The sequence below is a fragment of the Lithobates pipiens genome, unplaced genomic scaffold (assembly GCF_037356315.1).
Source record: "Lithobates pipiens isolate NorthernLeopardFrog02 unplaced genomic scaffold, aLitPip1_a1.2 Scaffold_10, whole genome shotgun sequence".
NCBI lineage: Eukaryota > Metazoa > Chordata > Amphibia > Anura > Ranidae > Lithobates > Lithobates pipiens.
The window spans coordinates 50,517,061-50,539,492 of NW_027507686.1; the positions used below are offsets into that span (position 1 = coordinate 50,517,061).

A 22,432-nucleotide genomic window follows, 5' to 3' on the forward strand; every position below is an offset into this window, starting at 1 on the left:
TGATGTGTTTGGGGGACAAGCTCCATTCTTCAGCTGTTATCATCCACTCGAAGCTGAAGAGTTGCTAGATGGGCTTGCTCTTGGTTTCTGTGTTAAACTACACTGGTTTTCACAATGGTTTTGCGAGTGTATGTATATATGTATATATATATATGTATATATATATATATATATATGTATATATATATATATATATATATATATATATATATATATATATATATATATGTATATATATATATATATATATGTATATATATATATATATATATATATATATATATATATATATATATATATATATATATATATATATATATGTATATATATATATATATATATGTATATATATATATATATATATATATATATTTTTTTTTTTTTTTTTAGGTATTATTCCTTTTAATAATTTCCTGTCGATAATGCACTAGGTGTTTGCCTCCCTTGTTCTCTGTTTGTTATCCAAAAGTTGGAATCCTTTCTTATCCCGTTTAATGATTTTTGTAATACAACACAGTTCTGTCTGATGTGTTAAAGGCCTAGGCTAAATTATACTAGCCCCTTCTGGACCACTCACCGCATATATACTGCAGCATATACCGGCTATGCAAAATCACGTACCTGTATGTGATTATGTGTATGTGGTGTAGGGGTGCGTGCGTGTGCCTCCGGAGCACTGCTCCCGCTGTAACTGGATACAGCGGGAGCCGAGCAGTGGGTCCAGCGACCACGATGGCTGCTGCTACCTGCTGATCGTTCAGTGGAGAGAGAGCAGCGGTCTGCCTATGTAAACAAGGCAGACCGCTGATCTGTCAGGGAGCAAAAGAGAGATCTTGTGTTTCAGCTAAGCTGAAACACACATCTTTTATTTCCTCCAGTGTATCTGTGCCCCACACAGTTAGTAAGCACCTCCTAGGAACACACTTAACCCTTTGATCGCCCCTGGTGTTAACCCCTTCCCTACCAGAGTCATTTATACTATGACAGTGCATTTTTTTTTAGCATTGATCACTGTATTGGTGTCACTGGTCCCCAAAAAAGTGTCAATCTGTCTGCCGCAATGTCACTGTCCCACAAAAAAAAAAATGGCTGATCACCACCCTTACTAGTAAAAAGAATTAAAAAAAAGGTCCCTAAATGTATTGCATAGTTTTTAAATGATATAACATTTGCGCAAACCAATCAATATGCGCTTATTGAGATTTTTTTTACCAAAAATATGTAGCAGAATACATTTTGGCCTAAACTGATGAAGACATTAGTTTACTTTTTTTATTGGGAATGTTTTATAGCAAAAATTAAAAAATATTGTTTTTTATTCAAAAAATGATCTTTTTTTTTGTTTATAGTGAAACAAATAAAAAGGTGATCAAATACCACCAAAAGAAATCTCTATTTGTGGGGGAAAAAATGAACATAAATTTTATTTGGGTACAGCGTCGCACCACCACGCAACTGTCAGTTAAAGCAACACTGTGCCGTATCACAAGAAATGGCCTGGTCAGGAAGTGGGTAAAACCTTCTGGAGCTGAAGTGGTTAAGATGAACCTGTCATCTAGAAATAATAATATAGAAAATAATCCCCTCCAGAAAGGCATTCTTCTGCCCACCACCATGACTGCTTGAGGCCCAATGAAAAACCCTGCAATGGGTGAAGCATTCATGCTCCTATTGGACTTCTACAAAGTAGCACTTGGTAAATCACCAGCCATTTGCCGATCCCAAGAGCTGTCTCATGGTGAGATGGCCTACTACTCCACCATCGATGAATGTATAAGGAGGTAAAAGCAGGAGCGCAACTGGGAGACATTTGTCACCCCATATTAGGAAGTAAAGGACCTTCATAGCAGGATGAACAGGTATTGTTTTAATGAAAGCTAAATATTTTAGGTGTTAATTACTAAAATGTCACATACAGTTAGGTCCATATATATTTGGACACGGGCACAATTTTCATACTTTTGGCTCTGTATGCCACCAGAGTAAAATTAGAATGAAACAATCCAAATGAAGTTAAAGTGCAGACTTTCAGCCCTAATTTAAGTGGTTCAACATAAATATCAAGTACAAACTTTAGAAACTGCAACCATTTTTATACACAACCCCCTCCCATTTTCAGGGGCTCAAATGTAATTGAACAAATGAATATAATCATAAATAAAATGTCCATTTTTTTTATATTTTGTTGAGAATTCTTTACTGGTAATGACTGCCTGAAGTCTGGAACCCATGGACATTACCAATCACTGGGTTTCCTCCTTTCTGATGCTTTGCCAGGCTCTAAATGCAACTGTCTTCAGTTGTTCTTTTTTGTGGGTCTTTTTGCCTTTAGTTTTGCCTCTGGCAAGTAAAATGCATGCTCAATTGGGTTGAGATCAGATGATTGACTAGCCCATTTCAGCATATTCCACTTCTTTTTCTTCAAAAGCTCCTGGGTTGCTTTTGCAGTGTGTTTCGGATTATTGTCCATCTGTACCATGAAGCGCCCTCCAATCAACTTGGCTGCATTTGGCTGAATCTGGGCTGACAGTATATCGGTAAACACTGCAGAATTTATCCAGCTGCTTCTGTCACATGATCAATAAACACCAATGGAAGCCATGCATGCCCATGCCATCACACTGCCTCCACCATGTTTTACAGATAATGTTGTGCGCTTTGGATTATGAGCTGTTCCAAACCTTCTCCACACTTTTCTTCCGATCATTCTGGTACAGATTAATTTCAGTTTCATGCGTCCAAAGAATGCTTCTCCAGAACTAATCTGGCTTTTTTTTTTCTTTTTTTTCTGTTCTTCAGGCTTATGAATGGTTTGCACCTTGTGGTGAACGCTCTGTTTTTGCTCTTGTGAAGTTTTCTCATGATTGTAGACTTTGACAATAATACGCCCACCCCCTGGAGAGTGTCCTTCACTTGTCTGGATGTTGTAAGTTTTTCTTTACCATAGAGAGAATCCTGCGATCATCCACCACTGTTTTCCGTGAACATCCAGGCCTTTTTATGTTGCTGAGCTCACCAGCATGTTCTTCTTTCCACAGAATGTACCAAACGGTTGATATGGACACTCCTAATGTTGCGGCTATCTCTCTAATGGATTTGTTTCATTTTTTTAAGCCTTACAATGGCCTGTTTCACTTGCATGGAGAGCTCCTTTGAATGCATTATGTAGCAGTGCCTTGCAAAAGTATTCGGCCCCCTTGAACTTTTTAACCTTTTGCCACATTTCAGGCTTCAAACCTAAAGATATAAAATTTTAATTTTTTGGGAAGAATCGCCAACAAGTGGGACACAATTGTGAAGTGGAACGAAATCTATTGGATATTTTAAACTTTTTTAGCAAATAAAAAACTGAAAAGTGGTGCGTGCAAAATTATTCGGCCCCTTTACTTTCAGTGCAGCAAACTCACTCCAGAAGTTCAGCGAGGATCTCTGAATGATCCAATGTTGTCCTAAATGACTGATGGTGATAAATAGAATCCACCTGTGTGTAATCAAGTCTCTGTATAAATGCACCTGCTCTGTGATAGTCTCAGGGTTCTGTTGAAAGTGCAGAGAGCATCATGAAGACCAAGGAACACACCAGGCAGGTCCGTAATACTGTTGTGGAGAAGTTTAAAGCCGGATTTGGATACAAAAAGATTTCCCAAGCTTTAAACATCCCAAGGAGCACTGTGCAAGTGATCATTTTGAAATGGAAGGAATATCAGACCACTGCAAATCTACAAAGACCTGGCCGTCACTCTAAACTTTCAGCTCAGACAAGGAGAAGACTGATCAGAGATGCAGCCAAGAGGCCCATGATCCCTCTGGATGAACTGCAGAGAACTACAGCTGAGGTGGGAGAGTCTGTCCATAGGACAACAATCAGTCGTACACTGCACAAATCTGGCCTTTATGGAAGAGTGGCAAGAAGAAAGCCATTTCTCAAAGATATCCATAAAAAGTCTCGTCTAAAGTTTGCCACAAGCCACCTGGGAGACACACCAAACATGTGGAAGAAGGTGCTCTGGTCAGATGAAACCAAAATCAAACTTTTTGCCCACAATGCAAAACGATATGTTTGGCGTAAAAGCAACACAGCTCATCACCCTCAACACACCATCCCCACTGTCAAACATGGTGGTGGCAGCATCATGGTTTGGGCCTGCTTTTCTTCAGCAGGGACAGGGAAGATGGTTAAAATTGAGGGGAAGATGGATGCAGCCAAATACAGGACCATTCTGGATGAAAACCTGTTGGAGTCTGCAAAAGACCTGAAACTGGGAAGGAGATTTATCTTCCAACAAGACAATGATCCCAAACATACAGCAAAATCTACAAAGGAATGGTTCACAAATAAACGTATCCAGGTGTTAGAATGGCCAAGTCAAAGTCCAGACCTGAATCCAATCGAGAATCTGTGGAAAGAGCTGAAAACTGCTGTTCACAAACGCTCTCCATCCAACCTCACTGAGCTTGAGCTGTTTTGCAAGGAAGATTGGGCAAGAATTTCAGTCTCTCGATGCGCAAAACTGATAGAGACATACCCCAAGCGACTTTCAGCTGTAATCGCAGCAAAAGGTGGCTCTACAAAGTATTAATGCAAGGGGGCCGAATAATTTTGCACGCCCCACTTTTCATTTTTTTATTAGTTAAAAAAGTTTCAAAAATCCAATAGATTTCGTTCCACTTCACAATTGTGTCCCACTTGTTGGTGATTCTTCACAAAAAATAAAAATTTTATATCTTAATGTTTGAAGCCTGAAATGTGGCAAAAAGTTGAAAAGTTCAAGGGGGCCGAATACTTTCGCAAGGCACTGTAGGGTTCACAGCAATAGATTCCAAATGCAAATATCATACTTAGAATCAACTCCAGACCTTTCACCTGCTTAATTGATAACAAAATAATGAAGGAGTAGCCCACACCTGGCCATGAAACAGCTTTTGATTCAATTGTCCAATTACTTTTGGTACCTTGAAAAGGGGGGAGGGGGGTGGATATTAAGAGCTGTAGTAATTCCTAAACCCTTCCTCCAATTTGGTTGAAAATAGCTTCAAATTAAACCAGAGAGTGTGCACTTTCAGCCTATATCATCATATAACTTTAGCTTAAATATGTTTTGGTAAATACCTGAATAAATCTAAAATTGTGCATGTGTCTAAATATACAAGGACCTACCTGTAAGCCAAGCTATTTTGAATCCAAGTCTACTTTAATATAGGATTCATGCAAGGATATATTGTGAGTGAGAGAGGAGCCCTAAAATGATCTCTGATGTGCCCATGATGGGGGGGGGGGGGGGTTTAAGTGTACTTAAGGGGGCATGTCGGACCACTGTATAGAGACCACTGTTCTCACACAGGGCACAGAAGGCTTTTAAAAGGCAAATGCATACATATAGACATACGGTACCTAAAACTTTTTTTATTGCTGTCATTTTAATAGGCTTTAAACCAATGTGCTATGAATGTTAATATGACATCATACACGCTCACAAAATACCCTATATTTCGTATACTATTTAATTAAATGTCCTTTTTATATAATTTACCTATGGATTGCAGAGTATGTCTAAAGGATCAAATAAGAAATTAGATAGGGGATGCCAACTTTTATAACTATTGCTGAGCTTCTAACAAGTGATTCTCTCTATAAGAAAGCAACACAGTTAATAAATTAACTTATTGGAAGGGGTGCTATAATTTCCTAGAAACAACAACTTAACCAAAAGGAAAGCAATGCTTTATTGCACAATAGAGAAAATAGATCATTAACTCAGTATGAATATGGAGCCAATAAAGGAGATTAGTACTGACCATGTTGTGCTTGAGGATTCTCTGTACGACTGGAGTAAAGACCTCAATGACCACCATGGAACGAGGACGCTCTCTACAGTGCTATAATAACAGAAACATTCGAAGAATGTTAGGAAGATTGATGGGTGCATAAGAATAGAGAAAATATTTAAAATGTATGTATAGCCTATTTTTAATAGGTAAGACCAGTGTTAAAACTACTATGGAGTAATATTTGGCCGTCTTTGTCTCTTTTTAGAGTATTTCCTTTGATTCTTGTCCTGAGGACAAGTGAATGAAATTTTTGATAGAAATTCCCCTAATAGTGATCAATGTAACAGGTGTCCCCATTACAAGATGTACCTTCACCTCTTGCTCTTTTGACAGCTGTAAATTTTGGATTTTTCATCACTTTCCGTCTTGGTGACAAAGGTCACTAGAGCAAACAGAGGGGTACACTTCCTCAGTGGGAATACCGACAGCAATGAAAACCTGGCAGAAGGTTTTACAGTAGAACTATAGGAAAATATAGTTAATTTTGGATAGTGTAAGAGAGGGTTTTGACAAGTTAGTTTATTTGCCATCTGTTTCCCATTGGGGAAATTTACCCTCACTTCCTGTCCCATAGCTAAAACAGGAATTGAGAGGAAATCCCTACAAATGAAGGGAATTCCTTGGCTGGCCTGCACAGAGTTCTGACCTCAATCCGACAGAACACTGGGATGATGTAGAGCAGAGACTGAGCCAGGCCTTCTCATCCAAAATCAGTGCCTGACCGCACAAATGCACTTCTGGAAGAATGGTCAAACATTCCCATAGACACACTCCTAAACCTTATGGACAGCCTTCCCAGAAGAGTTGAAGCTGTTATAGCTGCAAAAGGTGGGCCAACTCAATATTGAACCCCACGGACGAAGACTGGGATGCCATTAAAGTTCATGTGCTTGTAAAGGCAGGTGTCCCAATACTTTTAGCAATATAGTGTATAAAGAACAGATCATGCATACCTTGCAGAAGAATTCACAGAGATCAGGAGGCGGGTGGTTGTTTTCCAAAAGAGGAGCAATAGCCTGAAATATAAAAGATATAAAATGGGCAACAGAAAACTAGAAGACACCTTAGTATGACATCACTTATATCATGCAGTATTAAAAGGTATGTCAACCTTAAAATTCAACTATAGCCAATTTTAGTTTGGATAGATTAGGTAAGAGTTAAAACCGCTATCAAGTTTTATAGCCATCTTAGTCAGGAGGTTTTACTTTGTTTCTTGGTCTGGTGACAAGCTGACAAAATGGTTTCACCCAGGCAAGTAGAAAGGGGAAATCCCTCTACTGGGGACACAACAATAAAACGGTAAAGAGATTCTCCCCACTGCAAACTCTACTAAAATAAGCAGTATTTACTGCCATTTTAAGAGATTATTCCTCACTTCTAGTGGCAGGGGGACAGAAAATGAGGGGAAATCACTTCATCGGGGATGCAGACAACAATAAAAACCCAACAAGGTTTCTAACTGGTCCCCACTCCATTCAATACGTACAAAAATTAGATGGCTGGAGTTGACAAACCCCTACACACATATCCTAAAGCAGGGTGGCCCAACCTTTTGAAGAGTGAGGGCCACTTAAGCAACTTGGTAACCGGTCGCGTGCTACAATGGTCGGAGCGGCTGGATGGCATGTCCATGTCCCCTCTGCATTTGCAGAGCGGACACAGACGCAGCCCATGATACTTTTTAGTGGATCTTACTGGAGGTAGAACACAAGTCGGTTTATGTCTGCCACTAATTAGAGGTGAATGGAGGGTCCAATTGGTCGGACTGTTGGACTGACCGTGTGAAGGGGATCCAAGGCTGCTTTCACACTGATACGCTGCGGTTTACCCGGACCATGTGTGCAATGCAGTGAACCTTTGGCTTTCCTGCAGTTTGCAATAGACTTCTATTATATTCTGCAGGTTTGGTGCACTTTCAGAAAGCTCACCAAACTCGCAGGTAATAATAGAAGTCTATGGCTCAGTGCAAGTAACCCGCAGGTAAATTGCTCTGCACTTGTGGATCAGTTTGAAAGCAGCCCAGTAACCACTGCAGAAAAGATATGCCCATATATACACTGTGATTTTAGTAATAAACTGACCTTTAATAACAGTATTCTTTCTATTCTATCCCAGAGCAGGAGGTCGCGGGCCACATCAGAGGGCTCCGCGGGCCACATGTGGCCCCCGGGCCACTGATTGGGCACCCCTGTCCTAAAGTGTATTTTTTTTTTAACTCTGTTCCACTCGTTATTCAAAAAAATGAAAAAATGTTTTGATTGTAGTTATCCTTTAAATATTGTGAGATCTAGAGAAGACTCTAAGACGAAGTACTGAACTCCTGTAGAAGAGAAAGTTATGCATAACGGAATGAACCTAAAACAATTGTATTCACACGAAAAGACACATCAACTGTCCAAGTTTTACTTCTGCACTACAAATTTTCAATGTGAGCCCTGTTGGCGATACCAGAGATGTCAAGATGGTACTCCAGTTCTGCCCGGACTCGTGTCAGCATGTTCTTGGGTATTGACTCCACTGCTTCTTTGATGCATCATCTCAGGTCCTGTGGCATGGGTGGGAAGTACAGCAAGTCCTTGATGTACCCCCAAAGAAAGTAATTGTAGGGTGTTAGGTCTAAGGATCCCAGGAGGCCAGAGCAACACTGGTGAATCATTCTTTCCTACATCGCCAATCCAGCGTTTTGGTAGGGTATCAATCAGTTATTGGAGAACATCCAAGTGGGAATGAGGAGGAGCGCCATCCTACTGAAACACTAGGCTGGGAAGATTTTCCTCCATCTGCAGCATAAGCTGTTCTGTAACCATGTCCAAGAACTTATAGGGAGAGTGACAACAATGGTAAACGGCAATCTACTGTTGTGTCACCAATGGGGCTCACATCAAACATTTGTAGCGCAGAGGTAAAACTTAGACAGTTAATGTGTCTTTTCATGTTAATACAGTTGTGTTAGGTTTATTCCGTTATGAATAAATCAGCTTTACTTTTGCACCCACCTTTTTATATTACTGTATATGGCATAAAGCAAATTCTAGAGCTAAACCAGAGCAATTAGGAACAGACTTTTTTTTTTAGGGGCTCTAACACACATAATACACCCCAACACTGAATTTGCTCTGGTTAGAAATGGCTGTCTGGTATCCTGTAACACTTCAAAGTAGTAAAACAAGAAAGTGAACTCTGTTTATGGTGTCTGACATTATTATCTGGCAAATCTTTTTTTACAAATACAAGTTACACACAGATTACCGAGCCGTTAATAGGAACTCTTATGCAATCACATTAAACTAAAACTGAATATAAAATACAGATATCCTATATGTAATCACAGAGCAAGGTTTGCTTTAAGCAGAAATGGCCTTGCTTGCCTTTGCAGCTGACACTTCAGCCAGACTAACAGTGCTTACTAGAAATTATAGTGTTTTTCCATCTAGCATTAACAGTACAACAAGAGACTATGTTTTACGAGCCCTGAGATTTGTTTATTTCTTGTTTCTTTTAAACAACTGTCAAAGTTTCTGAAAACTCAAGCCACCTAATTATTCCATAACCAAGCAACCAAATGTGCTTGTGTAAATATTAAGGAAGGTCGGAGTTACTTCTGCCTCCTCCATCGTGATTACCATCAGATCACCAGAAGGAACAATCATTTTTTGTAAAAGAGAAGGTAACTGTCCACATGATAGCAAAGTTTTCAGAGTTTGGCAGACCGTTTTGAATACAGTATATATTAAAAAGCTAACTATGAAGATCTTGTCCAACAGAGAGTTGATGCTCTGGCCAATATTCTCAACAATTGTTTGATCTAGTGGGCTTGAACGCAGTTCTGGATTAGTATGGAAAATATTCTTTATCAGCTTTTATGAAGGGAAAAAAATATATATATATTATATATATATATATATATATATATATATATATATATATATATATATATATATATATATATATGCACACACACACATACATATCTAAAAAGACCCTTGGTGCCATGCTCCTGGCCTTTGCCAACCACTGAAGGAACCCTACGTTTTCCATGGAACTCTGGTTGAGAATGGCTGTATTAAACCATAATTGTAGTCTCATGTTTCCCTGTTACTGGAGAACAGTCTGCATGTATGTGTGTATGATATTAGATAGATAGATAGATATAGATATCTCAAATACAAAAATATATATAAAAATATCAAAAACGTAAATGAACTATTTTGAATAAACACCTTTTCAACATTTAGTCATTCAACATATATTTTTGCTCAAATAAATAAAACTAAATACTTTAAAGATCAATGATTGCAGAATCCTGAATAAGATATTAACACAACAAAATCAATACATTTTCCTGATGTTAGAGAATTAAGCCAACAATTCTCACGTCTGTAAACATCCAGCACATTCCTTTGGTAAGCCAGTTTCAAAGAAATCCACAGGGATCTTAGTAGTGAAATTCAAGATCCCCAAAGAAATTCTTCAATTTGCTGTTCATTTTTTTTTTCTTTTTTTAAATACAAAAACACATTGAAAAAATATGTTTGCTGGTACGGCTGATCGTAAAGATAACTTATAAATGTAACCCTGTTGTTTGAAGGTATCTATGCACCACTAAAGATATCTGGAATAATGTATATTAATATATATTAGAAAAACCAGATGCCCCTTATATTCTTTAATATCGAAGGGTCAACCCATCTGGAATTGCACCCCACTCCTAGTTGCCATTTCTCATTTACGACTCGAAAACTTCTTTTCTGCTGTTCTCCATGAGACTTTTTTTATACTAAGGGCCTGTGTCTATGGGCTTTTGTTTATTCAGAACGGCTTCTGATCACATGCAAATAAAAGGGAATGCAAAAGCAGCTTAAGGGCCTGCATCAACCAGCTTTGGGCTTGGATGGATGGCAACCCGACATCATTTAGATTTCATTGATAGGCGCATTTGACTTCCTTCAAGAAAGTTATGCATTCCCATAGATTTCTATGGAAATACCAAACCCAGATGATGCAAACCAAAGCCTGATAGAACAGGCCTGAAAGCAGACTAATACAGCTAAGATAGAGGTCAAACCCAAGTCAGACGGAGGTCAACTGCAGAACAAGAACACCTGTCAACAAACTCTGAATGATCTCAGAAATGTCCAAAATAGATTTTTGAATGCAATCATAATACAACTCAAAGCATGCTGGACTGACCCATTGACAATAGCCCCAAAGGGACAGAGTAGACAAAGGCTTGCCCCACTGTATGATTTCTATTGTTATTTGTGTCCCTATTGGGGAGAGTCACCCTCTCCATTTGTCTTAGGGGCCATTGTCACCAGGACTAAAGTGGAAAAATATTCCAACATGAGTTGTCACTACAACTGAAATAAAAGGGAAATCTTCTAATGGGGACAATTGCATTGACAATTGTCTAAGAATGGACCCCATTGGAAGATTTCCTTCTAATTTACTCCCTGTTGTATCTAGGAGACTTGAGGTTAAGGTAATCGGAATCTAATTGGAACTCAGAAGGCAACAAAATTACAGGGGATTTAAACTATCTCCACTCCAAAACAAAATACAGATATCTAAAGAATATTTGAGAAGAATAATTAAACAAATAAAAATAAATAACTTACCACAATGATGCTTTCATGCTCCTGAGTGGTTAAATTGCTATTCTGTAGTAATATAAGAAAAATAAATGAAGAGAGATTGAAAGGAACAGAACTCAAAAGAAAAAAGTTCAAAATTATGGCACAATCTTGTAAAGTACAAAATAGCTTAATAACTTAAAACAGTATATTTTGCATGCTTTGCAAAAATAGCCAACTTTCTTCTACATTGCTTGTACATTTGGGGACACCTACCTACATCATAAACATTACAGAAAAATGATGTATTACAAGGTAGGCACACAAATAATTATTGAAAGGGGTTTCTGATGGAATAACATCCCTTTGTTGTAAAAAAGATTTACACTTCTAAAAGTAAGTGCAAGTCGCAGTGTTTTTCAGCTTTTCTTGGCTGATTCTGAGACACTAAGTTCTAGGTTTCTTTTAGGGTTTACTAACAGATCGAAAGGACATTTCCCCTTGTGACTACATGTATGTGCTTTAAAGCAATGTAGTATATTGCAGCTTATCAATCATTAGATGTGATGGCTGCATTATTTTTCTTTTTTTAGGCTTTTTTTCCCCCTGGTGATCTAGCCAGTAACACACTCCTGTATTAGAGTGCCTCCACTCTAGATGAAAGAGCACAATCATTTTTTAACTTAAAGCGGTTCTTCACCCTAAAGGGGAAGTTCTGCTAATCTGATCCCTCCCCCCCTCCGGTGCCACAATCGGCACCTTTCAGGGGGGAGGGGGGTGCAGTTAATAATCCAGGTATATGCACCCACTTCCGGGCAGACCGCCGCAGACGCCCCCCCCCCCCCGTTGTGTTCTGGGAAACACACAGTTCCCAGGACACAGTGGGGGATCTGAAGAGACGCGCAGCGCGACTCGCGCATGCGCAGTAGGGAACCGGGCAGTGAAGCCGCCATGCTTCACTTCCCGCTTCCCTGACAGAGGATGGCGGCGGTGGCAGCGATCGCTCGTCACCTGCCGCCGACATCGCTGGACCCTGGGACAGGTAAGTGTGATTTTATTAAAAGTCAGCAGCTGCAATATTAGTAGCTGCTGGCTTTTAATATTTTTTTTTTAGGTGCAGAACCACTTTAAGTGTTCATATTTTATGGACAATAAGCCTGGTCAAACAAAAATTTTGTAAATCCCCTTTCTTTCTTATTTGTTGTATCATTTGTAACATCTTTTTACTTACTTTATTCTATATAGACTCAAACTCCACCATGTCCTAATGTAGAAAAAAATGATGGACATGGCATTTTGGAAATACTGGGTCTCATTGGAACTATTGCTATTGAAGGGAACACTGTTGCATAGAGAAAAATAAACGTAGGGTCTAATGAAAGCAACCATTCTCTAGGGCAGGGGTCTCCAAACTTTCTCAACAAAGGGCCAGTTTACTGGCCTTCAGACTTTAGGGGGGCCAGACTGTGGCCATTGGGAGTAGAAATTATCCTGGCGTCGTAGGCGTAAACAATGCATCTTTGGTATTTGGGTGAGAAACAGTGCCCTATCGTTGGTGTCAGTGGAAGGAGTAGTGCCCTTTGGTATCAGTAAGAGGAATAGTGCCCAATCATTGGTATCGTTGGGAAGAATCGTACCCCATCATCGGTATGAGTGAGAGGAATCGTACCCCATCACTGGTATGTGCGTTTTGGTTTTCTGCAGAACAGAGTGATTATCCTGTACTCTACAGAAAAGCTGCAGCCATTTGTACAGCGATTTTTCTTTTATTGAACTTTATAGTAACTTATGCCCCAGCTTCCTTAGCGCATATATACACACACACACACACACACACACACACACACACACATATTTATATATATATATATATATACATACATACACACACACACACACACACACACACATACATATACACACACGTTCATTCATTCTGAAGTCAGTATATATTCTAAGCAAACCAGTGTCAGTAAGGCAACCTAGAGAGCCATAGTCAAAATGTACATGCAGAGTAAGTTATATCTGAAAACATTGACTAACTGTCTAACTAGTGTGAAGATCCAACTATTCCAGAATATATTACTGTTAAATACATGTGCTGTAACTCATTCATAGAAATGTAATAGGTTCACAATAACTCACAAACCTGGTCAAATCAAACTGAGTAAATCAGCCTTTCTCAAACTTTTTACCCCAGAGGAACCCTTACCATTTGTTTAAGGTCTCAGGAAACCCCTGTTAACCTACAATTCATTACTTTGATGATCAATTGGAAGATTGCCCCCCCCTTACAGTGGTGGTCAGAATGCCACCCAGACAGCTAAAAAAGAGCATTGGTCAACTTGCTAAATCTGCCAAGTGGCAATAGAATTGGAACTATGTGGGCAACATCAGATGGGAGGTCAATCATCCACAGCTCAAGGAACTCCCAGCAATCTCTGGGGTAACCCTAGAGTTCCCCAAAACTGTGGTTGAGAATAGCTGGAGTCAATCATCCACAGCTCAAGGAACTAGCAACCTCTGGAGGAAGCCTAGGGTTCCACAAAACTGTGGTTGAGAATAGCTAGAGTCAATCATCCACAGCTCAAGGAACTAGCAACCTCTGGAGGAAGCCTAGGGTTCCACAAAACTGTGGTTGAGAATAGCTAGAGTCAATCATACACAGCTCAAGGAACTAGCAACCTCTAGAGAAAACCTAGGTTTCCATGGAACTGTGGTTGGGAATGGCTGGAGTCAATCATACACAGCTCAAGGAACTAGCAACCTCTGGAGAAAACCTAGGTTTCCATGGAACTGTGGTTGGGAATGGCTGGAGTCAATCATACACAGCTCAAGGAACTAGCAACCTCTGGAGAAAACCTAGGTTTCCATGGAACTGTGGTTGGGAATGGCTGGAGTCAATCATACACAGCTCAAGGAACTACCAACCTCTGGAGGAAACAAAGGTTTCCACTAACTATAGTTGAGAATGGCTGGAGTAAATCCAAATCCCCCCCCCAAAAAAAAAAATCCAAAACCAGTAAAAACTGCATGTCGAAACAATCAGTAGTTCCTGAGAAACAGACAGCTGAAAATCTATGCAAATATAGACTTTTCCTGTTAAAATCGAATTGGTTCTTGTGTCTTATCACCTTACTGGCCTTTCAATGTAATGGGCGGCCTCCCTAAGCAATAAAGGGAGAGGCTTGGGATAACGGAGGGAGCAGAGTCAATGTCAACTTTTATAGATTAAGTCAAGGTCTGCAAATATAGGTCCAGCTACCTATATTTCCATATCTCCTGCTCATTTAAACCTGCAGTTTTTGGTGAAGGCAAGCCATGCATATGCGTCTTCATAATGTGTTCAGTTTGCTGTGCCCGGGTTTGTGGTAGGTTTACTTTAACAAATATTATTATCATAATAACTGTCTCTCCAGCTCTTCTGCCACAGCGTGTGAAGAGAATAGATTGAAGTGTTTACAGTTAACATGAAATGCATTAAATTCCCCACCAGTCCCAGATGGAGTGCAGAAAAACAAACTGTTCCTTTCTTGGACTCAACACGTACAAAATTAATTTTGCCAAAACATATTACATCGCTGCTTCCTCATTTGGACAAACTCTCTTTGCATACAATAAACTGCGGCCATTAATTTTACTGTCAATTGAACACAAATTAGTCATTCTATTAGAAAGGGTTTTTGTGTGGGACTGGTAAAGCACAAGTGTGACAGCAAATGTTGAGAAAAAATAAGCATATAAGTAATTTGGCAATAAGAGACCCTCCTGATTATCTGGTCTGCCTTCATATCTCAAGGCAACAAGTAGAGGACAATAAAATCATTCTGTTAACCAATAACTCATGAGATGGAGCAGGCTTGCCCGCTTTTGCTACCATAAATACCACGCACTACTATGGGCACTAGCCGAGTACTATAACATTTCTGCTATACATGCAAAATCTATGGTTGCTATAAGAACTGTTTCAATTAAACTTTTTGATCTTTTAAAAATAGACTGCACTAAATGGGGGTGCTAGATCAATCAACAATCACGTTTTACCAAAATATGTAGAAAATACAGTAGAATTTGACCCAATAAAATGTTATTCTTGTGTATGTTGTGTTGCTTTTGAGCAAAATAGACACTAAACAGACCAAGGGTCTTTGTTCTCTTCAGTTTTTGCATTCACACACAAGTCTATGGAAATGCAACTCCCTTGAAGATCAGGAGGAGGTCAATTGTACGTCAAATGAAAGATCATCTGAATGATCTCAGTACAGCCTCATACTGATGTCAAACCTAAGCCATCGGCAAGCCCAATGCACAAAAAAAATGCTCACCTAACTGAGTGCTAATGGCATTTGAATAGTTAATAACACCGTTTGGATGCTACCTAAATTTACTTTTTTTATATTAGATATACAAAAATCCTTCTATTTGAATTTTTTTTTGCGCTGGCCTGATGACCTAAATGAACACCACAGCACTAGAATATAAACACAAGTAACATATTAGTGCAATGCTCCATAGTAACTAATCTCATATGTGACCTACACAACAAACCCTCAAACACCATCAAAGCAGTGACGTGCAAATTTAAAAGAAGTTTGGCCAGAGCTTTTTTGGCCATACATCTCCTGTGGGTCATAGGAATGCACAGTTCTGGTAGAGCCGCTCCAGGCTCTGGAAAGATCCCAACCATATTGTTGAGATACACGCAGCTGCCTGATTGACAGCTAGATATGCCTCTCAGCACGCAGCTGAGAGCCAGAGCCAGCTGCTCCCGTCCTCTCCCCAGCCCAGCGCCCCAGTAAGTGCTAGAGGGACAGAGCAAACAGCAGTGAATGACAGTTACTGCTCTTCACTCTGAGCAGGCTGACAATTAAGCAATCAGGGGTCAGGTGATCGCTCAGTTCTCGGGCTTAGAACCATCATAGGACACATACACCTACCAATGTCCATGAAAGTTTGAGAAAAATCCTTGGCAAATCTTACCTCAGAGAGTAGTTTGGATACAATTTCTAGTGGTGCCTGGTAGATAGAATCATCCTGCAGGGGGGAAGTCAGCGCCATGTCCACCAGAGTTCTGATCTCCTTCAGTACAACTTCCCAGCGATTTGGATTACTCAAAACTTTTTTGTACTTGTATATCTTTTTCTGAAAGACAGAAATTAAATGATGGATATATGAGAAAACTAAAAGACAATGTAAATATGATCTGTAGCCATCCTCAATTACATAATTTTTATATGTCAGACTGGTTTGTTGAAAAACGTGTTTAGTTGATGTGAATTCCCAGGCTTTGTATTTGAAATAAAACATACCAAATGTAAATTTCCCAAAGCCATACAGACCTTTAAATTTTCCATCATAATAATAAATACACTATTCAATTATGTTGGCCCCTCCAAAGAGTGTAAAAGGGAAATTCAATTTTTACAGTCTCCATTTTATCCTAAAGCCCCCGGTTCCAATGTGAGGCGGAGTGCTGCCAAGGCTTCACTCTGATACCCTGTTGAGGGAATGTTTGTGACACAGTCTGTTCATGAGCCAGTGATACCCATCCCGAGTCTTGTCAGCTCCACTGGACTCCTCCAAATCATGCCTTCTTCCAGGTAAGCTTTGTTCCATAACTACAGCAGAGAGCTGTCAAGCCTCAATACCTGTATAGTAAATGCTGAATTAAGCAGTCAAGCCGCAACAGCTGTAAAATAATTGCTGGAACAAGCAGTCAAGCTGCAGAAGAGTGAATACCTGGACTTGGATATCAAGTCACAAAGGCTGTGCAACAAGTGCGGGACTAAGCTATCAAGTCAACTGGTATCAGAAATTTTGTAATCAACATCAGTTTTTGCCGACGACACAAAAATTAGTAAGGCAATAACTTCACATCAGGATATAGAAACTTTACAAGAAGACCTGAATAAAATAATGGGGGAGGCAACTACATGGCAAATTAAGGTTTAAAATGTAAAGTAATGCACTTGGGGGCTAAGAATATAAAACGCAAATTACTCACTAGAGGGGGGGAGAACCTCTGGGGGAATCCAGGATGGAGAGAGACCTGGGGGTCGTAGAAGACAGACTTAGCAATAGCATGCAATGTCAAGCTGCAGACTATTTGCATGCATAAAAAAAGGGAATTTACTCCAGGAGATAAAACTATAATCTTGCCACTTTATAAAACTTTGGTCCGGCCAAATCTGAAGTATTCCGTCCAGTTCTGGTCACCAATTCTCAGGAAAGATGTGCTGGAACTGGAAAGAGTCCAGAGAAGGGCAACAAAATTAATAAGGGGACTGGTGGACCTCACTTGCAAGGAACGACTACAAGCACTAAGCTTATTCGCCCTGGAGAAGAGACGCTTGAGAGGAGATATGATAGCAATATACAAATATATCAATGGCGATTCCAGCGTAGGTCGGAAACTATTCAGTCCCAGTGTAAGAGGACACAGGGTCACACAATGAGACTGGAAGAAGAGAAGCGTTTTAACCTAAGCTGTGTAGGGTTTTTTTCACTGTCAGGGCGATAAGGATGTGGTGCTTTCTTCCACAATTGGTGGTGTCAGTGGGAAGTATTTACAGTTTTAAAAGACAATGGGCATGCATCTTTGTGAACATAACATACAGGGATACCAGAAATGATTATTGACATTGACACACATACACCTACACAGGTTGAACTGGATGGACTAGAATCTTTATTCACCTTTACCAACTATGAAACTCTAAAATAAAACACATATGAAAAACCTGGCTGGTGTCCTTCAATATCTATGTGCTATAGCAGTGGTCATCAACCCTGTCCTGAGGGCCCACTAACAGGCCAAGTTTGCAAGATAACGGAAATACATCACAGGTGATATCATTTGCTGCTCAGTGATTGCAGTATTCTTGTCTGCATCTCCCCCAAGGTAATACATAAAACCTGGCCTGTTAGTGGGCCCTGAGGACAGGGTTGATGACCACTGTGCTATAGGATCGTTTCTACTTAGTATAAAACATTATACTAAGGCCCCATTCAGGTTAGCGATAATGTGTGGGAGACCAATTTGGGGGAGGGGGGGGTCCTGGTGATCAGCTGTGGGCGGTTACTTCACTGAAATCAATTGGAGGCCGACAGCTCTGGCAGCCAATAGCAGCCACTGACATGTAATTACTCATGGAGCATTTACCTGCAAATTATCAACACTAGGAAGCAGGTAGGGCTGATTATTTGTAAACACTCCATGAACAATTAAATGCGAGAGGTCATGCTTAGCTTCGGGAAATGTCAGCCTCCCAAAGCCAATGGTCGGGAACCCTCACTAGGTCTCCAGCATGTAAGTGCTAAAGGCCCCATTGAGTGAATGAGGCCTAACTCCCAATATAATAGATAAGTCGCTTCATTTGTTACATTGTATTTGATTGTAAATGGTTCATAAAATACACAATATCATCTTAAAATGATTTTTTTTTTTTTTTACTAATGGACATGCAAGTTGAGAGCACCACATTTCTTTCAGTTCAAACACCTGATTGGTCTACCAGGTTTATAGTCTTACAATTACCCTTTCCTTTATACACCAGTGCAGAAGGGGGAATGGGGGGGATAGCTAAAACAACCTAAAAAAAATTATCAAGGAACATATACCTTTCTCATTTTTTCACTAATTATAGGAAAGGGTTGAAGTCAAATTTTTCATTTAGTACTGGAGTCGATTTCCCTTTTAGTTTTTAAATCCACCTAATCACCAACCTCAATAACCTGCATACAATTTGAAAACCTAGCATGACCTGGAGTAAAAGGGACAACAGTCTGAACAGAATACTGGCATACTGTGCACAGTGTCCTGTAAACCTACCCCCACTATCAAGAAGAGATGGATGGTCACATGACATAACTTTTTAAGCTTGTAAAAGCGGTAAGAAAAAAAAAAAAAAAAAGACATGGACCTGACATAGAGCACACCTACACACCTGGTTTCTGGCTTATACAACAGATTTTAAGATCACTTTGGCTGTTCATGCATCAGATCCTTGGTCTATAGTTTGTTATTTTCTTGTTTTGACGCTTTTCAGCGTCTTATCCTAGTTTTGCTTATGCTTTGGTGTCATCAGCCCTAAAGTACTGTCATTGACCCGCCAGTCATGGTGGGAACTCATAGGGAACCTTATATTGTTGACCTATCCTGTCTGGTGTCCTCTCAGTCTGTCATGTACATTTCTGGAATTTGTTGTTGAGTTTTTCCTGTACTAAAATGTATAATACACTATTGTCTGATGACTTCTGATTCTTGTTTATGAGGTACAAAATAAAAAAACTAGATCATGGAAAAACTAACAAAAAAAAGAAACTTAAGAAAGATCATTTCTGAAACTAAACAAAAGCAGTTATAGTACCTACAACTTTTGTCTTAGAAAGGGTTCTTAACGCTGTATGTTCACAACCATTTTAAAGCCGGTCAAAGACAGTTCGAATCTTGGCCAGTTCAGAAGGAAGTAGAAGAGATTCAGGCAGGCTGAATGTACCCAAGTTTTTCGATCAACTGGGGAGCAACCAGCCTTGTCGGATTTTACATGCGATTATTGCTAGAGGTTGTTATAGCCGCCCCCAACGGAACAATACCATGGCTCTGCAGGAGGGATACCCCCATCAAAACAGTTAGAGCGATTTTCTTTCCTGCAGAATGTGGTTTCAGGAAAGAAAATTGCTCTGTCTATGGCCAGCCTAACTTTACTGTATAAATTATATACATTTTCTGCAAAAAAATATACATATTTTCTGACCATTTGTAGTCAAGAAAACCTGTGGTTAAATGCCTTTTTCTTGCCTCCTTCCTTTCCTTGACTGGGTTCGTAGGAGGAACGATGTTGTGGCCCACGTCACCTCTTATTTTAAGCATGTAGAAGTGCTGAGACTACATTTTCCAGCACCCGTCTCCAAGTGGCATATACATAAAGGGGCATTTCTGCAAACCAGCTGAAATGAGGCTGAAGTGGTCAGGTGGGGATGGGCATGGTTGATAGACAATCTAAGAACTTGTTTATCCAAAGAGACAACCTTTTACTAATGTCTACAAACATGGCGTCACCACGTTGTGTTGTACTTCACATGGACACTAGAAACGTGACGTAGACAATGGTGTCATCATTCCAGGAGGCAGGCAATGGTTGTCAGACAACAGTAAGTGACCTATGGCTGACTAGTCTGACAGGATCAACAGATATTGTGTAGGCTTTGCAGGAGGGTAGGAAAAGAACATAAGGATAGAAACACTCTCAATTCTGTAGTACATATTGATTTTCAGTTTTTGACATCAGTTCTACTTTAAAACTAAGTGCTCTCCAAAAAAATGGCTGGCACATAGAATAGATTAAAAAAAAATTACACAGACATAACAAAATAGTTTTAACGTATAAAGGGAAGTGGACAGACATGAAGGAGGAATTGTTTATTTTTCTACTGTCAGTTTCAATGTTTTACAAGACCATTCATATCACATTTATATATTACATTCCCTATTACTTAAACGACTTTTTTTTTTATTATTATTTTTGGATAGGAAGCGTAGTTTCCACTGAGCTGGCTGCCAGCTTTCATTTATACAAGTCAATGTCGTTTGACATGCAGTTAAATAAATGCACAGCGTTATCGAGGCATCTTAGGCGGTTCATTCTTACGTGACACAAGCATTTGTCTATTTTAAGTTCATACACTGCATGTAACCCAGCCTGATGGCAAACAATGCAGGCAGAATGAGAAAGTGCCCTAAGACAGGAGATAATGTAACCGACAATCCGGGATCAAGTAACATTGATTTACTTACGTCAATTGCAACAACATCCTGCGGCCCCCAGGTGGGGAGGAGGTCTTGAAATGAACTCGCCTAAGGTAACAACTGGGGCCTCACATGTTTGGATGTTAATCAGTACAGTGCCACAGGCTAACAATTTAGACACCTAATTTATTGGGGGTAAAAGTAGATTTATCATCCAGGTACTGCCTTAGAAGAATGCCAAGGATAACACATGGTTAAAGTAAAAGAATATGGTTAACAAAAGATTATTTATTTAACTACTTTAACGTTATTTCATTTGTTCAGATCTTCTTGCAAAGCTTCCACATCCTGCGGAGAAGTTATTTCCCTGCTTAGCTTAGTATCCTCTGAAAATACAAAGATTGAGCTGTTTACCCCATCCTCCAGGTCGTTTATGAACAAATGAAATAGGATTGGTCCCAGCACAGAACCCTGGGGGACCCCACTACCCACCCCTGACCATTCCGAGTACTCCCCATTTATCATTACCCTCTGAACTCGCGCTTGTAGCCAGTTTTCAATACATGTACTCACCCTATACTCCATGCTAACGGACCTTACTTTGTACAGTAAACGGGGAACTGTATCAAATGCTTTTGCAAAATCCAGATACACTACATCTATGGGCCTTCCTTTATCTAGATGGCAGCTCACCTCCTCATAGAAGGCTAATAGATTGGTTTGGCCAGAATGGTTCTTCATGAATCCATGCTGATTACTACTAATGGCACAGTTTTCATTACTAAAATCTTGTATATAGTCCCTTCATCCCCTCCAAGAGCTTGCATATTGATGTCAGGCTAACTGGTCTGTAATTCCCAGGAATGTATTTTGGCCCTTTTTTAAATATTGGTGCTACATTGGCTGTTCTCCAATCAGCTGGTACCATTCCAGCCAGTAGACTGTCAGTAAAAGTTAGAAACAATAGTCTGGCAATTACTTGACTTTAAGGACCCTCGGGTGCAAGTCATCCGATTCCGGTGACTTGTTAATGTTAAGTTTTCCAAGTCTATTTCTAATTCTGTCTTCTGTTAGCCATGAGGGTGCTTTACTTAGGCTTTTTTCAGGCATTTTGTTAAGCTTTTTAAAACGTTTTTCAAGTGTATTACAAGCGTTTTACAGCTTCTGGCATTTTTACTTAACCAACAGAAAGCACTAGGGGGAGGAGAGGGGTAGAGAGCTGCTATTTGAGCATTTTACGAGTGTTTTTCTGCTCAAGTCAGGCATTTTTATTGAAGTC

General features: G+C 39.7%; 1 protein-coding gene across 4 annotated transcripts in view; it reads right to left on the minus strand.

Moving 5' to 3' along the window:
- CMIP (c-Maf inducing protein) overlaps window positions 1-22,432 on the minus strand; it is a 259,986-nt gene that overhangs the window by 112,017 nt on the left and 125,537 nt on the right. For all 4 annotated transcript variants that reach the window (XM_077454627.1, XM_077454636.1, XM_077454645.1 and 1 more), the window contains exons 4-7: window positions 16,386-16,547; window positions 11,451-11,492; window positions 6,783-6,845; window positions 5,797-5,877 (exon numbers count right to left, since the gene is read on the minus strand). In XM_077454627.1, coding sequence (XP_077310753.1) covers window positions 5,797-5,877; window positions 6,783-6,845; window positions 11,451-11,492; window positions 16,386-16,547 — 348 coding nt within the window. The remainder of the gene's footprint in view (window positions 1-5,796; window positions 5,878-6,782; window positions 6,846-11,450; window positions 11,493-16,385; window positions 16,548-22,432) is intronic.